The sequence below is a fragment of the Triticum dicoccoides genome, chromosome 5B (assembly GCF_002162155.2).
Source record: "Triticum dicoccoides isolate Atlit2015 ecotype Zavitan chromosome 5B, WEW_v2.0, whole genome shotgun sequence".
NCBI classification, from domain to species: domain Eukaryota; kingdom Viridiplantae; phylum Streptophyta; class Magnoliopsida; order Poales; family Poaceae; genus Triticum; species Triticum dicoccoides.
In genome coordinates, this window is record NC_041389.1 from 341,833,014 (window position 1) to 341,854,204 (window position 21,191).

The 21,191-nt window shown below is 41.5% G+C and overlaps 1 protein-coding gene across 1 annotated transcript; it reads left to right on the forward strand.

Annotated features, from left to right (window-relative positions):
• The first annotated feature begins 8,181 nt into the window (after nt 1-8,181).
• On the forward strand, nt 8,182-8,893 carry LOC119309497. Its single transcript, XM_037585489.1, has 2 exons — nt 8,182-8,315; nt 8,713-8,893. Exons 1-2 carry the CDS (start codon nt 8,182-8,184, stop codon nt 8,891-8,893), a joined length of 315 nt encoding a protein of 104 aa, XP_037441386.1.
• The last annotated feature ends 12,298 nt before the right edge of the window (nt 8,894-21,191 follow it).

Sequence of the window (21,191 nt, forward strand, 5' to 3'; positions counted from 1 at the left end):
AAAATATCATCAAATTTGAAAACATTTATGAAAAGATATGAATATGAAAAAATATCATCAAATTTGTTATTTGAAAATATATTTTTTGGATTTTTACTTGCATCTTATAATTTTTTAGAAAACATTTATGAATATGAAAAAATATCATCAATGAAAAAATATTCATGAATTCAAAAAGAGCCCATGAAATTTAAAATTATTCATGAGTTCAAAAAATATTAACAAATTCAATACTTTTTGTGAGTTAGAAATTCAATATCAGAATAAACCTAAATAAAAATTGGTATACTAATAGCGCACCTCCTAGGGGTGCGCCATAAGTACCTTGATAGCATTGGCGCACCTTCTCCTGTTGCGCCATTAGTAACTTTTTTTGGATTTTTAGTTGCACTCATTTGTGAATTGGTAAAACATTTATGAATATGAAAAAATATCATCAAATTTGAAAAAATATTCATGAATTCAAAAAGTGCCCATGAAATTTAAAAATATTCATGAGTTCAAAAAATATTAACAAATTCGATACTTTTTGTGAGTTAGAAATTCAATACCAGAATTAACCTAAATATTAACAAACTCAATACTTTTTTGTGAGTTAGAAATTCAATACCAGAATTAACCACAAACCTATTCACGGTGCCTTCGGTCATCGTGCGGACCATGATCGCCTGCGGGGTAGAGCAAAATGATATTTTAGAACCAAAAAAATCGGCATGACTTTGCCTAAAAATAGGACCACAAAGAATGCATAGTGCCAAATTCTCGCTGAAACGGAAATTGAATCAACATTCTGGCAAAATATTGGCAACTATCGCATTTCAAATACCGATACCTGCAAACACAAACATATGCAACACCACAAATATACGTAGATCTAGGCCGTAAAAAGTGCATGTGCACGTTGTTGGAGGGAGAAAAAAGTAGATCTACAACATAAAGAAAGCTTTCCCCTTACTTACCTATCAAAAATGGAAATTTAACCACTTAATTTGGGTGAATCTATGGTGCAAATGAGGTGAGGAGGAGGAGGCACCCGAGACAAGCTTGGAGGAGGTGGTGGAGAGAATGAAGTGGGGAAAGTGAGTATGGTAGGTGGTTGTCCAAAATATCTAGGTGCTCTCAGGTTACCAATGGCGCACCACCTAACTATGCGCCATTAGTAACCCTGGTTACTAATGGCGCACCTGTTATGTGGTGCGCCATTACTAGTTTTGCAAAAAAAAATTGTTAGTAGTGGCGCACCGTGGTGGTGGTGCGCCATTACTATTTTGAACTAGTAATGGCGCACTATCCCCTGGTGCGCCATTACTAGTTTTGAAAAAAAAAGTAAAAAAAAATTGTTAGTAGTGGCGCACAGAGTGTGTGGTGCGCCATTACTAGTTAAAACTAGTAATGGCGCACTATACCCTGGTGCGCCATTACTAGTTTTGAAAAAAAAATGTTAGTAGTGGCGCACCATGGGTGTGGTGCGCCATTAGTGATATGGACACTAATGGCGTACCTACAGATGGTGCGCCACTGCTATATAGCAGTGGCGCACCACATATGTGGTGCACCATTAATGTGCATATTAGCTATAGCCCTTTTCCTAGTAGTGGTTAAACTTGACGAGCCTAGCATGTACAGACATGGCCTCAAAACACAAGAGACCAAAAGTTCGAGTATGAGCCATATAGTAGATATGATCAACATGGAGATGTTCACCATTTCAACCACCTCATCTCACGTGATGATCGGACTTGGGTTGGTGAATTTGGATCATGCTACACTCGGACAACCGGAGGGATGTTGATTTGAGTGGGAGTTCTTAAGTAATATGATTAATTGAACTACTTGTCATGAACAATAGTGTAAGTTCCCTTTGCAAATTATGTTGTAGATCAATAGCTTGCGATGTAGCTCCCTATTTTAATAAGTTCCTAGAGAAATACTAAGTTGAAAGATATTGTGAGCAATTATGCAGACTAGGGTCGTAGTCTGAGGATTGTCCTCACTACTGCACATAAGGCTTATGTCCTTGATGCACCGCTCGGTGTGCCAACCCCTCTAGCGTCATTTGTGGATGTTGTGAACATCTGGCAGACACGTTTAGATGACTACTTGATAGTTTAGTGCGCCATGCTTTACGGCTTAGAATCGGATCTCCAAAGATGTTTTTGAATGCCATGGAACATATGAGATGTTCCAAGAGCTGAAATTGATATTTCAGGCTCATGCCCGTGTTGAGAGGTATGAGACCTTTGACAAGTTCTTTGTCTACAAGATGGAGGAGAATAGCTCAGCCAATGAGCATGTGCTCAGAATGTCTGGGTGCTACAATCGCTTGAATCAAGTGGGAGTTAATCTTCCAGATAAGATAGTGATTGACAGAGTTCTGCAGACACTATCACCAAGATAATAGAACTTCGTGATAAACTATAACATGCAAGGGATGGAGATGATCCTAGAGTTGTTTGCGGTAGGCCGCGGAGGTAGAAATCAAGAAGGTTCATGAAGTGTTGATGGTTAACAAGACCACTGGTTTCAAGAAGGGCAAGGGCAAGAAGGGAAACTTCATGAATGGAAAACCAGTTGCCGCTTTAGTGAAGAAAACCAAGGTCGAACCCAAACCGGAGACTAAGTGCTTCTATTGTAAGGGGAATGGTCACTGGTGGCGGAACTACCCCAAATACATGGTAGATAAGAAGGTTTAGTGAAGAAAACCAAGGTTGAACCCAAACCCGAGACTAAGTGCTTCTATTGTAAGGGGAATGGTCACTGGTGGCGGAACTACCCCAAATACTTGGTAGATAAGAAGGCTAGAAACTTCAACAAAAGTATATTTGATATATGTGTAATTGATGTGTACCTTACTAGTACTCCTAGTAGCACATGGGTATTAGATACCGGTTTCGTTGCTAATACTGTAACTCGAAACAAAAAAAGCTACGGAGTAAACGGAGACTAGCTAAGGGCAAGGTGACGATGTGTGTTGGAAGTGTTTCCGAGGTTGATGTGATCACCATCGCATGATCCCTCTACCTTCAGGATTAGTGCTGAACCTAAATAAATGTTATTTGGTGTCTGCGTTGAGCATGACCATGCTTAGATCATGTTTACTGCAATATGGTTATTCATTATAGTCTGAGAATAATGGTTATTCTGTTTACATGAATAATACCTTCTATGGTCATGCACCCAACGTGAATTCTTTATTGAATCTCGATCATAGTGATACACATGTTCATAACATTGAGGCCAAAAGATGCAGAGTTGATAATAATAATACCACTTTCTTGTGGCACTGCCGCTTAGGTCATATTGGTGTAAAGCGCATGAGGAAACTCCATGCTGATGGACTTTTGGAGTCACTTGATTTTGAATCACTTGACACATGCAAACCATGCCTCATGGGCAAGATGACTAAAACCCCATTTTGTAGAACAATGGAACAGGCAAGTGACTCGTTGGAAATCATACATGATGGTGTGTGCGGTCCGATGAGTGTTGACGCGTGCAGTGGATATCGTTATTTACTCACCTTCATCGATGATTTGAGTAGATACGGGTATGTTTACTTAATGAAGCATAAGTCTGAAACATTTGAAAAGTTCAAGCAATTTCAGAGTGAAGTTGAGAATCATCGTAACAAGAAGATTAAATTCCTAAGATCCGATCGAAGGGGAGAATATCTGAGTTATGAGTTTGGCAATCACTTAAGACAATGTGGAAGTGTTTCACAGTTGACGCCACCTGAAACACCATAGTGTAATGGTGTGTGTGAATGTCGTAATCGTACCTTATTGGATATGGTGCGTTCTATGATGTCTCTTGCCGATATACCACTATTGTTTTGGGGTTATGCATCAGAGACAACTACATTCATTTTAAATAGGGCACCATCTAAGTCCATGGAGACGACACCGTATGAATTGTGGTTTGGCAAGAAACCTAAGTTGTTGTTTCTTATGGTTTGGGGCTGTGATGCTTATATCAAAACGCTTCAGCCAGAAAAGCTCAAACCCAAAGCGGATAAATGTTTCTTCATAGAATACCCCAAAGAAACAGTTGGGTATACCTTCTATCTCAGATCCGAGGGTAAAGTGTGTGTCACTAAGAACGGGTCCTTTCTCGAGAAAGAGTTCCTCTTGAAAGAATTGATTGTGAGGAAGATAGAACTTGACGAGGTTGTTGAACCTTTACTTCAATCAGAGAGTAGCGCAGCACAGAAAGATGTTTCGGTGGCACCTACGTTAGTTGAAGAGGAAGATAATGATGATGATTGTGATGCTTCGAATCAAGTTACTGTTGAACCTCGTAGGTCGACAAGGGTACGTACAGCTTCTGAGTGATATGGTAACCCTGTCTTAGAGGTCATGTTGTTGGACAACGGTGAACCTACGAGCTATAGAGAAGCGAGGGTGGGACCGGATTCCAACAAATTGCTAGGAGCCATGAAATCTGAGATAGGATCCATGTATGAGAACAAAGTATGGACTTTGGTGGACTTGCCCGATGATCGGCAAGCCATTGAGAATAAATGTATCTTTAAGAAGAAGACATGCATTGATGAAGCTCGACTTGTCGCAAAGAATTTTTCACAAGTTCAAGGAGTTTACTACGATGAGACTCTCTCACCCGTAGCAATGCTTGTGTCTGTCAGAATTGTGTTAGCAATTGCTACATTTTTTCATTACAAAATCTGGCATATGGATATCAAAACAGAGTTTCCTTGACGGTTTTTGTGAGGAAAGGTTGTATGTGATACAACCAGAAGGTTTTGTGGATCCTAAGGATGCTAAAAGGTATGCAAGCTCTAGCTATCCTTCTATGGACTGGATCAAGCATATCGGAGTTGGAATATAAGCTTTGATGAGGTGATCAAAGCTTTTGGGTTTATACAAAGTTCGCAAGAAATTTGTATTTACAAGAAAGTGAGTGGGAGCAATACAACATTTCTGATAAGTATATGTGGATGACATATTGTTGATCGGAAATGATGTATAATTTTTGGAAAACATAAAGGGTTGTTTGAAAGGAGTTTTTCAAAGGAAGACCTGGGTAAAACTGCTTACATATTGGGCGTCAAGATCTATAGAGATAGATCAAGACGCCTGATAAGACTTTCACGGAGCACATATATCTTAACATGGTTTTGATGGAGTTCAAAAGGGATTATTCAAAGAGGGAGTTCTTGCCTGAGTGGTAAGGTGTGAAGTTGAGTGAGACTCAAAGCTCGACCACGACAGAAGAAAGAGAAAGGACGAAGGTCGTCCCCTATGCCTTATCCATAGGCTCTATATGATATGCCATGTTGTGTACCACGCCTGATGTGTGCCTTGCCACGTGTCTGGCAAGGGGGTACAAGAGTGATCTAGGAGTGGATCACTGGACAGCGGTCAAAATTATCCTTAGAGTAATAAGGTAATGTTTCTTGGTTATAGAGGTGATAAGAGTTTGGCGTAAAGGGATACGTCGATGCAAGCTTTAACACCTAACCAGATGAGTCTCAGTAGCAAACCAGATACGTATAGTGGAGCATCCATTTGGAATAGCTCCAAGTGGAGCGTGGTAGCACCATCTACAATATGAATAAAGATTTGTGAAGTGCACATGGATCTGAATGTTGTAGACCCGTTGACTAAAACCTCTCTCCACAAGCATAAATGATCAAACCCCAGAACTCATTGAGTGTTAATCACATGGTGATGTGAACTAGATTATTGACTCTAGTAACTCTTTGGGTGTTAGTCACATGGCAATGTGAACTATGAGTGTTAATCACATGTCGATGTGAACTAGATTATTGACTCTAGTGCAAGTGGGAGAATGTCAGAAATATGCCCTAGATGCAATAATAAATTGGTTATTATCATATTTCCTTGTTCAAGATAATCGTTTATTATCCATGCTATAATTGTATTCACCGGAAACTCAAATACATGTGTGGATACATAGACAACAATGTGTCCCTAGTAAGCATCTACCGAACTAGCTCGTTGATCAAAGATGGCTATGGTTTCCTAGCCATGGACATGAGTTGTCATTTGATAACGGGATCACGTAATTAGGAGAATGATGTGATGGACAAGACCCAAACTATGAACGTAACATATGATCATGTCAAGTTTATTGCTATTGTTTTCTGCATGTCAAGTATATGTTCCTATGACCATGAGGTCATTCAACTCGCTGACATCGGAGGAGTACCTTGTGTGTACCAAAATTCACAACGTAATTGGGTGACTATAAAGGTGTTCTACAGGTATCTCCGAGGGTGTTTGTTGAGTTGGCATGGATCAAGACTGGGATTTATCACTCTGTATGACGGAGAGGTATCTCTAGGCCCTCTCGGTAATACAACATCACAAGAATCTTGCAAGCAATGTGACTACTGAGTTAGCCACGAGATCTTGTATTATGGAACGAGTAAAGAGACTTGCCGGTAACGTGATTGAATTACGCATAGAGATACCAACGATTGAATCTTGGGCAAGTAATGTACCGATAGACAAAGGGAACTACATACGGGATTAGTTGAATCCTTGACATCGAGGTTCGACCGATAAGATCTTTGTAGAATATGTGGGAACCAATATGGGCATCCAGGTCCCACTACTAGGGAAAACCCTAGTGGTAGCGCTTGAAATATGCATAGCAGTAGCGTTGGGTCCAGCGGTACTGCTATCGCGCTACAGCTAAACCCTAGTAGTAGCGCTGGTATGGGCAGCGCTACTAGTAAGTATTGTTAGCAGTAGGGCTTCCGGGACCAGCGCTACTGATAACTATCTATAACGCTTGTTCAGATGACGCGCTGCTACTAAGCTAGCGCTTCTAGTAGGTGCTTTCCAGCGCTACTGCTAATATTCCTGATTTCACATATTTGCACCACTCTATGTATTTGTGATGTATTTATACAGGCTCTATACAATGGTTTCATCACATCATACTAAACATACACTATTCTCACATATCATAGACATACAGTAGTCTCGTCATACCATCATCAGCAGCATCGTTCAACACAAATATCATCACATCTGGAAAATAGCGATACACAAGTGCGATCATGTCATGTCTCGAATAAGTGCAACTGCATGGTCATGGCACACACACACAAGTTTCATCATCTCTATCTAAACCATGATGTAGAAGAGAAGAGCGATCAACATGAGCAAGAGCGCGACTACGTAGTACCGGCGGTCCCGCCCCTGCTCATGCTGGAGTGTCCACCTCAAGTAACTACTTTCCGTTTCAGCTCTGGTGTCGAACCCTCTATGGCTAGCACCCGGGTACCTGTGCACCTGGGCCTGAGCGGCTGGCCCGTGGTCGTAGACTCCTGGAACCCTCCCAACGTACACGGCGTAATAGTCCTTCGCCATCTCTGATCTATGTACTTGCCATCCCTTGCTAGCGGAGGTACAATCGAGGCATGGTTGAGCTGCATCCAGTGACGGCCGCCGGACAGCTAGCTGCAAAGGGCGGTTCCCGGAGCTGCAACCGCCCGTTGGTCGAGCTGCATACTGCAACGCACCCGACGACGAGCTGCAACCGTGCAGTACAAGCTGATGGAGGGGCCGGCGACGACGAGCTACAATAGGTGATCTGGATTGCCGGATCTGGCTTTGCTGGAACAAGTGTTTTTTTTGCTGGAACTAGTAATTCTTTTTGCTACTACCATTTTCTTTGTTTGCTACAATCAAATCAATTGTCAATGGGAGTCTCCCTGTTGTTATTTTTGCTGGAACCAGCATTTATTTTTGCTGGAACTAGCGTTTTTTTTGCTACAATCGACCACTGAAGTTCTCCAGCTGAGATTGATTTTGCTGGCACCGATGTCCTTTTTTGCTGGAACCTTATAATGTTTTTGCTTCAACCGAAGACTGAGGATTTTGTTGCTTTTTAGATCTTTTTTGCGGCGACGGCGGTGCTGTCGATTTTTTCTAATTTTTCTACCAACGTTTTATTGGTTTTTGCTGGAACCGTCAAGAATTTTTGATACGACCGTGGAATTTTTTGCTGCGACCGGCAAATTAAGGACGAGGAACAACACGAGCTCTACGGCGGGTGCTGCAGCCGGCGACGTGCGGCTCTACGAGCCGCGGGGAGCCTCGCCGGAGATGCGCTGCGGGGGCTTTGCTGGAGCTGGGCCTCGCCGGAGATGCGCCGCGGCGGCCTTGCTGGAGCTGGGCCTCGCGGGAGATGCGCCGCGGCGGCCTTGCTGGAGCTGCGCGGTGCTGCGAGCCGTGGGGATCTCGCCGGAGATGCGTCGTGCTGCGAGCTGCAGTTGATCTCGCCGGAGATGCGCCACGGGACCCGAGGAAGAAGAAGCTGGGGTGATTTTCTATTTTTTTTGCTCCAGATCCAACTGCCGCGCGGGTCACATCGAGCGGCTATGGCTGGACCGGCCGAAAGTTTCGGTCGGTGCGCCGGCGCCTAGTGATGCCCATAAACTATTCTAGTTTTACTACGTTTGGATTACTAACATTATATTGACCTATTTTCTAACAAAACTTTTAAGTTATATCCAATCGCTATCTAGGTATTTATTGCGCTTAAATATATCTAATGCATTTTCAACCATTTCATAAATTATTTAACACTCACTTTAGTATTTCCCTTCTACATAATAAACGTTATTTTCATCAATCTTCATGAGGTCTCCTGAACCTTACCTAATGTCCTCATAAAATAATTTATGTGTACGCTCTTATGTGTGAAATTTATTTGCAGGATCATTCGAAACCGGAGTACTGCACTAAGAGGTAAGCAGTGCAAGATGCCGTACCTGTCGGACCTTGAAAGCAATGTTGAACTACTGCAGCAGGAGACTAACTCACTACCTACAAGAGTGCAGTCGATGGAGGTTTGTAATTCTGCTGACTTATTACATGATCATGAGCAGATGTTTTAGTGGTTTTGCTATTTCTCTATTTATAATTATTTAAGTGAGAACCAGTTTATTAGATTACAGGATTCATGACTGTACAAAATTAGATTAAAAAAATCTTAATCTCGTGGTTGTATCATCCATATATAATGCGTTGAGAAAGGTTTTTTTTAGAGAAAATGGCATAAAGTTGAATTTCAAATTAATGAAGGCATCAACGAGAGCTAGAATATTTCGTGCTGAATACAAAGGCAAAAGCATGATAAAAAAAACTTCTTTTTGTTAAGAATTTACATGTAGCGACCCGACCCGAATGGATCAAGTCTCTGTGCTTATGTGTCATCCCTGGATCAGTATGCTGACACACACAGTACTCGAAGGATTTATAACAGAGGTAAATCACATGTATAAAGTAACGTAAATACTATTACCTCAATCCAAAATATAGCGGAAGCAACAAGGTTGTGGATTCCCATCAACACCAACGGCAAAGTTGAGTATAGGAAATCGTAACCCTAACGTACCACTTACTCATCGTCTGAAAAGTCTGCAACATGAAAAGTTGCAGCCCGAAAACGGGTCAGCACATGGAATATGCTGGCAAGGTAACACATAGAGAGTAATGAAAGAATAGGCTATACTACATGCATATATGGCTGGTGGAAAGCTCTATGATTACAGTTTTTGCGAAAAGCCAATTTTTCCCTACTTCAAAGGAATAAAATTTATTTAACTATCATGGTGGTTGTTAAACATTGAGAATGGTTGACAGCATCCTCAATCCCAATTAAAAGTACTCATTAAACCCAAACAAATTATAATAAGTAACATGTTGAGATCAACAGGATAATCCAAGAACTAGATACTCAAAATGTCCATAACCGGGGACACGGCTAATCATGATTAGTTTGTTACTCTGCAGAGGTTTGCGCACTTTTCCCACAAGACTCGATCGCCTCCGTTTGGTTTCTCGCACTACAGGGTGTTTGAGAAGACGGATGACCGAGACATAGTCTTTCAGAAGCGCTAGCACCTTACATGTGGGGTAAACCGGTACACCTACATCCCCTACATCTGCTAGTCTACCCCGTAAGAGTTCGCACAACTTAGTCAACTATGCTAGAGCCCATAGTAGCATGTGGCTGCACACGGAAGTTTCTAGCATGAAAGATCTTATGATCCCTTTGAGCCTGGGTGGCGGTCCAAAAAAAAACAGGCAAGTCCTGATAGACATCAGGTGCCTCAATCCACCCAGATGTGTGTTTAGGTTGCCACCTTAGATAAGCCATTAATTAACAATCTCACATGTGTCATGGATATTCACTCACCCAATCCACGTCTACTAGCATAGCATAGCATAATAAGCAAACGTAGAAGTAACTCCCAAGGTTTCATAAGTAACAGGTAATATGTACTACCTCATCTACTTCCCATCCCACAATTTAATTAGATCCTAACAATGCAAGTGTTTGAGGGTTTGATCTAATGCAATAAAACTGGGTAGTAGGAAAGATATGATCAAGTGTTACTTGCCTGCAATGTTGATGAAGATGATTCGCACTCAAAACTCTTGATAGATCTAATCGTCATACTCCGGTCAATCTATCGTAGGCAAGCAATAGTAACCACACAATAAGTACTCATCTAATGCACAGGGAAAAATCGAACAAGAGAACGAACCAGAAAGTTCAACTTAAGAACTCCGGTTGCAAAGAAAGAACGAGCCGAACAAACGACGAAAAACAAACGGCGGAAGAAAAACAACTCGGTTCTAGCAAGTTGAATCTAGGTCAAAATTTTACTGTAGCAAAAGCTTGTTCAAGTTGATTAGACGAAACGGCGGTTTCGAGATGAAACTCCAGGCGCTTGAATCACCTGATTCCGATAAACGAGCGAGAAGATAAACTAGAACGAAGATCGGATCTGAGATCGCGATCGCGGAATAAATCCGACGAGAAGAAAAAGAAGAACGGTTATACGAACAGACGTCGTTAACCGGGAAATAATCGGTGATCACGTTCGTTGAGACGAACGGTCCGAAAGAAGAACGAAAACCAATCTAGGGTTTTCGGGAAAAGAGATCGAACAAAAAACCGATCTAGAACACCGGAACGGTTTAGCGAAAAATCGGAAAGAAAACGAATCGGTAGAGAAGAAAAGAATCGGAACGGTTTATAAGAAAAACCGAACCGAGGGAAAGAAGAGACGCGGCGCGGTACCTCCGGCGAACGGCGGCGACGGCGGCGTTGACGCAGGGCGGCGGCGGCGCGGTGACGCATGGTGGCGGTGGCGGCACTAGGGCGCGGGGTTGGGCGGCGTTGGGCGCGGCGGCGATGCACAAGGGCGGCGGCGCGGGTGAGAGGCGCGGGGTGAGGCGCGGCTTGGGTGGGGCGGCGGCGCGGCGTGGGTGTGGCGGCGCGGCGTGGGGCGGCGGAGAGGAGAGGAGAGGTGTTGGTTTGATGTGTTTAGAGGGGGGGGTGCTTGGGTATTTATATTGGGGAGGGGAGGGTTTTGCTTGGGGTAGGGGACAAGAAATAGACTAGGATTAGGAAACAAAAGGAAAAGATCTAGAAATAGATACGGAATAAACGAACATAGGACAAGAGTCCTACTAAGACTAGGAAAGCAAGAAGCGGCGGCTCCCTGGTGCACGCGCGCTATGGCCTCTTGGCCGGCCGGCGGCTAGTGGCTTGGGCCTTTGGCCCAAGGCGCTGCGGATTTTTTTTATTTTTTTTTTAAACGGTCTCGCGCGCAGAAAAATAAATAAAAGAAAATCTAAACGAACTCCAAAATTTAATAAAGTAAATTTTCCCCAACTCCTAAAAATGAGCCGAACAAAATGAACTTTTCTCCGGACCTAAAATAAAATTTTCAAAAACGCGCATTTTCCCTATCCGAATAAAATGCAAATAAAACTCCGGCAAAGAAAATTTGATCTATTTATTAAATCTTCATTTTCCTAAATTTGGGAAAGTCATATTATTCCCTCTCTTATATTTTTGATAACGGAAAATAATTGAAGATGAAATAAATAAATCAAATGATCCTCTTTTCAATTCGAGAAAACTCTCAAATATGAAAATAACGAAATCTCCAACTCTCTCCAAGGGTCCTTGAGTTGCGTGAAATTTCTAGGATCGACCAAAATGCAAGAAAATAAAATATGCATGATGATCTATTCCAAATTGAAAATAAATTCAAAGGGGCTTTGAATTTAATTCTTTGAAACTCCCAACTCATATTTCATATAATTTGAAGAAGTCATTTTATCTTCTCTCGTGAAAATCATTGAGTCGCATAAAGTTTCAGAATTGGGATATTTCCAAATGAAATTCAAATATTCTCAACACCCCTTGTCATTTAAATAAATGGAAGAAGTCATGCCATCTTCTCTCCGGGGTTTTGTGATGAAAAGAATTTGAATTCACGAAGATTAGAAAACCAATATGAAAGTTTGGGAAAGTCCTTTTATTCCCTCTCATTTAACTTTCAAAAAGTTTCGAATTCACTCACTTTCAGTCAATCAATCAAGCAATCAATCAAATCTATCTATTTGTTTATAACATTCCAAAATTTAGAATTTTGGGATGTTACAAACTACCACCCTTAAAATGAATCTCGTCCTCGAGATTCGGAGAGGCTAGAAAGAATAGGTTAGGGTTTGGGGTCTTCTCAAAGTCCATCGATCATCTCCGAGGTCTCGGGTGCTACCACCCTTAGAAACATTGTTATGGTTCCATCAAAACTCATATACTCCATCCTTATCGTTGACAGTGTCAGTCTTCTCAGATATTAAGGATAATCCCTTCTCTGGCTCTTCCGGTAGTGGCATAACCTTTTCCTCAATTCCTTTGTCCTTTCATCTTGGTAAGGTTATCCCGAAACTGGGTCTTCATAGCTGACGGGTCTGACGCCAATGCTAAACAACTATCGATATCTCGTGGTGGTCAACAATTTATGGTTTCTCCTGCAGGAAATGAATCTGGGTTGATCCTCACCGTATAACCTACGGTTGGCAAAAGCTGTCGTGTACAAGGGAAAAATTACGTATACCATTCTAAGGTTTAACAAGGTTTAATATCGTCGTCTCTCTACTATAGGCAAGTCACTCAGATTTACCATCCCATATAGCAAAGCGAATAATAAGAGTAAGTCGGTATGGTGATCAATCCATCCCGCACCCAAATCATTACCATGTATACAGTTTAGCGAATCTCGCATACTAACACTCGGTCAACCTCACAAGCATTGCAGGATTTCTCTTGTCGATGAACCAAGTTCGGAAAATCCATTGATTCTGCAAGCCAAACAAACATCTATCGTTACTTAACAACTCTCAGGTTTTGCGTAAACTCCTATAGAATCGTCGGTTGATACAAGTCGTAACTTCTTCCAGGGTTTTTCCTTCAGCAAGAGTGTGCTTGCTTCTTGGCAGGTCCTGGGGCCTGTGGGTTATGGCCCATCTCATCACTTGCAAATCTTGAACTCATCATCTGGGCAACTGATCATTATCCCAACATCCAACTTCCTGGCATACTTAAAATCCATCCAAATGTACTGTATCTTTTCCTTATATTTGCACCAAACGGGGACATGATTACTCAGACTCTTCATGGAATTTCCATTGATCCATATTTCCAACATCATACCTCCTTTATATCCAATAACACTTCATCTCTTCATCCTCGTGGGATGTCCCACATACCGTGATAAAACTTATACTTATGAAATCCATACTCCACATCATTATCCTTTCCGCGGTCAAGCGTCCTTATAGGGGAATATTGGGCATCTCTGCATGGCACTTCTTCAACTGGGAAACGTAAAACACATCTTGAACTCCTGACAGTCCTCCGGGTGACTCTAACTTGTTGGCCACTTCTCCATACGCTCCAAAACTCGGTATGGTCCTACAAACCTCGGGGCTAACTGTCCCTTAACTCCAATCCGTTTAACTCCTCGCAGAGGAAACACATGAAGACATGCTCTGTCTCCAATTTCATAGACTACCTCCTTGCGTTTTTAAGTCTGCATAACTCTTCTGCCTGGACTGAGCTACCTTCAGTCTATCTCGAATCAACTTAACATTCTCTTCTGACTCCTTGATCACATTTGGTCCAAACAACTGTCGGTCTCCGACTTCATCCCACATACTCTTGGGGCATCACACATATCGAGACAGAACTCGTATTTCATTTTGCCCAAAATCCATGCAGTGGAGTATCTTTATCTTTTCTGGGGTCAAAGGTTCTTACAGGGTACTACCACCCTTAAAATACACAAATCTTCCATAGACCATATTTCTCTTATCCTCAAAAATGGTCAAAATCCTCCTTCATAGAGTAGCAACTCATAAAATCCATATCAGTACCAACGAGGCTAACTTTATTAATTCTCAAATCATTACAATCTCCTGTTTTTCCATTACATGCCTCAATTCAATACCTCTATATAAAAGAAAATGTTCTCACTACCACTACTATATTACTTCTGTTACAAACTCAACTATTTATCACAAGTCTCCTTCTCCTTCGGACAACCTCTGGCAAAGTGCCCTGCTCCATTACAACGGAAACACATTACTTCTGACAGGTTTCGAGGTTTCCTCATGATCACATAGCCTCCTTGGGTCCTTTTCTTCCCTCTTGGGCAATCATTGAAGTAGTGCCCTGAATTTTTGCACCTGAAACATGTGATATGACTCAGGTCTTTCTTTGTGGAAATTGGGTTGTTCCTCGAATCCAACCTACTTCTCTTCCTGGACCTTTCCATTCCAATCATGGCTTCTATTTCCTGTGGGTCATACTCTACTTCCTCTGTCGGGAATTCTACTAGATCTCCATTCAGACAATCTTGGGAGATGTGTCCTTCTTCTCCACATGAATAGCATGACTTAGTGCAGGGTCTAATTGGCTCTTCTTTGGGTGTGTCCTCCACCTCTTTCTTCATCACAGGTTCTTCTAAACCTTCCATGAGGGCTCCTTTCATTTCTTCTTCCTTCTGCTGGATGGTTCTTTGTACCATGGGGTAAATGTGACACTGAGCAGGGTAGTGGGTAGTCCCTTCACACAAGAAACAAGTAATCTGTCTAGTTGGGCATTCTTCAGTTGGGTGACTTCCTTCACAATTTGGGCATTCATCCTTGTGTTCCTTAGTGTCCGATTTGTCCACAAATCTTGCATGCACAAGGTTTCTTCATATCCTTTCCATAAGGCTTCAACTTCTGGGACACAAACTGAGACTTTAGCAAAGTCAACTTAAATTCTTTCCAAGTGGTTACTCCTTGCCATCCATTGATGGTTTGGTACATCCTCCACCAAATAGCAGCACCTCTTTCAAAGCATTGAAGAGCATGCTGGGCCATATCCTTTCCGACTATAGGGTTGTTCTCCATATGATCCTCCATGTTCTGAATCCATCGGTCTGTCTCCAATTGACTCATCGGTCCAGAAAATACAAGCTCATCGCCATTCATCCTCTATTGGGTTCAAGGGTTTGGGGTGAGATAAGAGAGATCAAGAGAGAGGAATGCACACAATACAAGCAAAAGTTTTGAAAAGACAGATTTTGTTGTGGCTGTCGAAAAAAAACATCAAACAAATGACAGCTCACAAACGTCGCATCTAACGTAGGTATATAATAGGGGTTTGGTCTTCTAAAGGTCATTGAATCTTCAACGTCTCCAAACTCTTCAAGTCTTTGTTCATGCCTCCAATGGCTTCTTCCGATCATGCTTGTCTTCTCAAGTTCTTTTGCCAGATCAATCTCTATTGATGCGAAGTCTCTCGTGACATCCTTGAATATTCTGGAATTGCATTACAAACTTTTGGGTTTCAACATCCGTGGCTGAGCCGTGGTTCTACTTTCCTTCAGTTCATGACGAATCTCTGGTACCTCGGGGTTTTACTTCTCTAGCTTGGCTGCTTCAGCTTCTGGGTCCTGAGTTCTTCACCAATTGCCTTATTGTCAAATATTGCTTCTTGTAGGTCCATCTTAACTTCCTGATGTAACACTCCAGATCCTGGTGAATACACCAGCTAAGGTTAACACTCCAATGTTTGCAGATAGATGCTCCATCAGCTTTCTACCATCCAATCCTTCCATGCATCTGCATGCTTAACTCCGCACGGTGACAATAGCATAGGCGGGCGATAACACCATCGTTAGCCATGTCTATGCCCATGTTACTGCCATGAGCTTTCATTTCATGATTGATATCTCCTGTCTTAGAGTTTTCTTGACAAAACTTTGAGTTCTAATGCTCCATGTTCCGGTCCTTCTCTGATACACCTCGATCCCGGGTATTGACAGGTTTCATAGTCTGCCAAGTTCCATAAGGGGTGCCTTCCTAGGTCATACAAATCCGGAATTTCTTCAAAGCCTTCAAATTCTCCTAGTCTTCGGAGTCTTCAACAGTTGTAGTTTCCATTTACACGGTAAAATCCTCTTCATTCCAAATGGTCTTAGTTGTCCGATATCTTGTCTCCTTGGAGTGGTCTCATCAGTCAAATCTTCGAGTGGTCAAAAGGGAAAAGGGGTATGGTCTCACTAAAAAGGGAATATTTGAATAAACTCAGAAGAGAAGAGAGGTAAAAGATCTTTTTGAAAATGAAGTTGTAGAGAAAAATCTTTCCTATGGGCTTGTCATTTTCTAGGGTCACGTCCTACAGTCAACATGTACTCTGATACCATCTTGTAGCGACCCGACCCGAATGGATCAAGTCTCTGTGCTTATGTGTCATCCCTGGATCAGTATGCTGACACACACAGTACTCGAAGGATTTATAACAGAGGTAAATCACATGTATAAAGTAACGTAAATACTATTACCTCAATCCAAAATATAGCGGAAGCAACAAGGTTGTGGATTCCCATCAACACCAACGGCAAAGTTGAGTATAGGAAATCGTAACCCTAACGTACCACTTACTCGTCGTCTGAAAAGTCTGCAACATGAAAAGTTGCAGCCCGAAAACGGGTCAGCACATGGAATATGCTGGCAAGGTAACACATAGAGAGTAATGAAAGAATAGGCTATACTACATGCATATATGGCTGGTGGAAAGCTCTATGATTACAGTTTTTGCGAAAAGCCAATTTTTCCCTACTTCAAAGGAATAAAATTTATTTAACTATCATGGTGGTTGTTAAACATTGAGAATGGTTGACAGCATCCTCAATCCCAATTAAAAGTACTCATTAAACCCAAACAAATTATAATAAGTAACGTGTTGAGATCAACAGGATAATCCAAGAACTAGATACTCAAAATGTCCATAACCGGGGACACGGCTAATCATGATTAGTTTGTTACTCTGCAGAGGTTTGCGCACTTTTCCCACAAGACTCGATCGCCTCCGTTTGGTTTCTCGCACTACATGGTGTTTGAGAAGACGGATGACCGAGACATAGTCTTTCAGAAGCGCTAGCACCTTACATGTGGGGTAAACCGGTACACCTACATCCCCTACATCTGCTAGTCTACCCCGTAAGAGTTCGCACAACTTAGTCAACTATGCTAGAGCCCATAGTAGCATGTGGCTGCACACGGAAGTTTCTAGCATGAAAGATCTTATGATCCCTTTGAGCCTGGGTGGCGGTCCAAAAAAAAACAGGCAAGTCCTGATAGACATCAGGTGCCTCAATCCACCCAGATGTGTGTTTAGGTTGCCACCTTAGATAAGCCATTAATTAACAATCTCACATCTGTCATGGATATTCACTCACCCAATCCACGTCTACTAGCATAGCATAGCATAATAAGCAAACGTAGAAGTAACTCCCAAGGTTTCATAAGTAACAGGTAATATGTACTACCTCATCTACTTCCCATCCCACAATTTAATTAGATCCTAACAATGCAAGTGTTTGAGGGTTTGATCTAATGCAATAAAACTGGGTAGTAGGAAAGATATGATCAAGTGTTACTTGCCTGCAATGTTGATGAAGATGATTCGCACTCAAAACTCTTGATAGATCTAATCGTCATACTCCGGTCAATCTATCGTAGGCAAGCAATAGTAACCACACAATAAGTACTCATCTAATGCACAGGGAAAAATCGAACAAGAGAACGAACCAGAAAGTTCAACTTAAGAACTCCGGTTGCAAAGAAAGAACGAGCCGAACAAACGACGAAAAACAAACGGCGGAAGAAAAACAACTCGGTTCTAGCAAGTTGAATCTAGGTCAAAATTTTACTGTAGCAAAAGCTTGTTCAAGTTGATTAGACGAAACGGCGGTTTCGAGATGAAACTCCAGGCGCTTGAATCACCTGATTCCGATAAACGAGCGAGAAGATAAACTAGAACGAAGATCGGATCTGAGATCGCGATCGCGGAATAAATCCGACGAGAAGAAAAAGAAGAACGGTTATACGAACAGACGTCGTTAACCGGAAAATAATCGGTGATCACGTTCGTTGAGACGAACGGTCCGAAAGAAGAACAAAAACCAATCTAGGGTTTTCGGGAAAAGAGATCGAACGAAAAACCGATCTAGAACACCGGAACGGTTTAGCGAAAAATCGGAAAGAAAACGAATCGGTAGAGAAGAAAAGAATCGGAACGGTTTATAAGAAAAACCGAACCGAGGGAAAGAAGAGACGCGGCGCGGTACCTCCGGCGAACGGCGGCGACGGCGGCGTTGACGCAGGGCGGCGGCGGCGCGGTGACGCATGGTGGCGGTGGCGGCACTAGGGCGCGGGGTTGGGCGGCGTTGGGCGCGGCGGCGATGCACAAGGGCGGCGGCGCGGGTGAGAGGCGCGGGGTGAGGCGCGGCTTGGGTGGTGCGGCGGCGCGGCGTGGGTGTGGCGGCGCGGCGTGGGGCGGCGGAGAGGAGAGGAGAGGTGTTGGTTTGATGTGTTTAGAGGGGGGGTGCTTGGGTATTTATATTGGGGAGGGGAGGGTTTTGCTTGGGGTAGGGGACAAGAAATAGACTAGGATTAGGAAACAAAAGGAAAAGATCTAGAAATAGATACGGAATAAACGAACATAGGACAAGAGTCCTACTAAGACTAGGAAAGCAAGAAGCGGCGGCTCCCTGGTGCACGCGCGCTATGGCCTCTTGGCCGGCCGGCGGCTAGTGGCTTGGGCCTTTGGCCCAAGGCGCTGCGGATTTTTTTTTTAAACGGTCTCGCGTGCAGAAAAATAAATAAAAGAAAATCTAAACGAACTCCAAAATTAATAAAGTAAATTTTCCCTGACTCCTAAAAATGAGCCGAACAAAATGAACTTTTCTCCGGACCTAAAATAAAATTTTCAAAAACGCGCATTTTCCCTATCCGAATAAAATGCAAATAAAACTCCGGCAAACAAAATTTGATCTATTTATTAAATCTTCATTTTCCTAAATTTGGGAAAGTCATATTATTCCCTCTCTTATATTTTTGATAACGGAAAATAATTGAAGATGAAATAAATAAATCAAATGATCCTCTTTTCAATTCGAGAAAACTCTCAAATATGAAAATAACGAAATCTCCAACTCTCTCCAAGGGTCCTTGAGTTGCGTGAAATTTCTAGGATCGACCAAAATGCAAGAAAATAAAATATGCATGATGATCTATTCCAAATTGAAAATAAATTCAAAGGGGCTTTGAATTTAATTCTTTGAAACTCCCAACTCATATTTCATATAATTTGAAAAAGTCATTTTATCTTCTCTCGTGAAAATCATTGAGTCGCATAAAGTTTCAGAATTGGGATATTTCCAAATGAAATTCAAATATTCTCAACACCCCTTGTCATTTAAATAAATGGAAGAAGTCATGTCATCTTCTCTCCGGGGTTTTGTGATGAAAAGAATTTGAATTCACGAAGATCAGAAAACCAATATGAAAGTTTGGGAAAGTCCTTTTATTCCCTCTCATTTAACTTTCAAAAAGTTTCGAATTCACTCACTTTCAGTCAATCAATCAAGCAATCAATCAAATCTATCTATTTGTTTATAACATTCCAAAATTTAGAATTTTGGGATGTTACATTACATAATAAATTGATGTTTTATACAATCTTCTTCTTATTTCTTTTGAATATATGTTTGGAGAGTACAACTAATGGGCTTGTAACTGAAAACAATATGATGAAGCTCAAGCTGCATTGATTGGATCAACAATACAAGCTGATGAATGGTATTTTTCTCTCTTTCCTTGCATCTCAAGTAACTTATTTTATGTTCTTGTGGTGATGCAAAAAGGAAAACAGTGATCACCATTTTGCAATACAAACCAACACACATAACTTATTTATGCATGAAGTGAGTTGGAGATGGATGATGACATACAGATTTTTGATTGTGAACTTATACCATATGTTTATGTTTTTTCCTTCTTGGTTATATGAGGTTTGCACATTAGGATCAATATGCTATACTTAGCATGTATCTTGCTTCTTTACTATATATATTTCTCACGAAATATGTGCATATCACTAAGTTTGCCTCACTAGAAACCTTAAACAAAAATGACATACACGGAATAGGAACATCGATCAAATCGCATGCACATAACGCAAATGCAAGTTCCAATAATTATTGTGTTATCACTGATCCAATTAATTTCCTTAGCATTCAGTTCTTGCGACCCTTGTCATCAATTTTGAGAGGTAAATTAATTATTTTTATGCGCCAATATGTGCACTCACACATGGTAGCTATTTTGCACCTCCCGGTTTTATTAGCAGTAAATCAACTATGACAATTCAAGGTTTTTTTAAGCTTAGAATGTGTTATGTGCATTAAGTCATGTTCTGATGTGTATTTTGCATTTTGCTTCTAAAGTCCACATGGTGAGTCAATTGAGAAGTCTATTTATTATTTTTGTCTAATATGTCTCTTCCATTTGGTACGAAAACTACTTTTTTCATTTTAAAACTTGTTGATATTTTATCGATTATTTTGATACCTTTGATTGCCCACAATCATGTTAGCATGACTTTTATACGTGGTAATTAACTTTTCGACTCTATGCCCTCGCTTGGCCCCCTAGTTATTTACTCCACATTAACATGTGCAATCTTCTTTCTGTGGATCATATGTACGACATTGTTCCTTTTTACCTAGTCCAATGACTAAGTTGGGTATACGTTCATGTTTCTGTATACAGATCTGAATAAAACACTAGTTGTTGAAGTCTAACGCCTCACAATGCTCCAGCAATCTCAACATGTTTTTACATGTACAATATCTTCCCCATTGGTGCACGACATGTAATATAAGTGGCATGTCCTAGCTTATATACTATATTACATGATGAATACACGTTTTTACATGTACAATATCTTCTCCATTTGTGCACGACATCTCTAGGGCACCGTGCTCTCTG

What these genes read in the sequence shown, in the direction of transcription:
- LOC119309497 (XM_037585489.1), top strand. Translation starts at nt 8,182, where the DNA reads ATGCGCCGCGGCGGCCTTGCTGGAGCTGCGCGGTGCTGCGAGCCGTGG. An exon ending in CCGAGGAAGAAGAAGCTGGG is followed by an intron (nt 8,316 to 8,712) that starts GTGATTTTCTAT and finishes ATTTATTTGCAG; the next exon opens with GATCATTCGAAACCGGAGTA.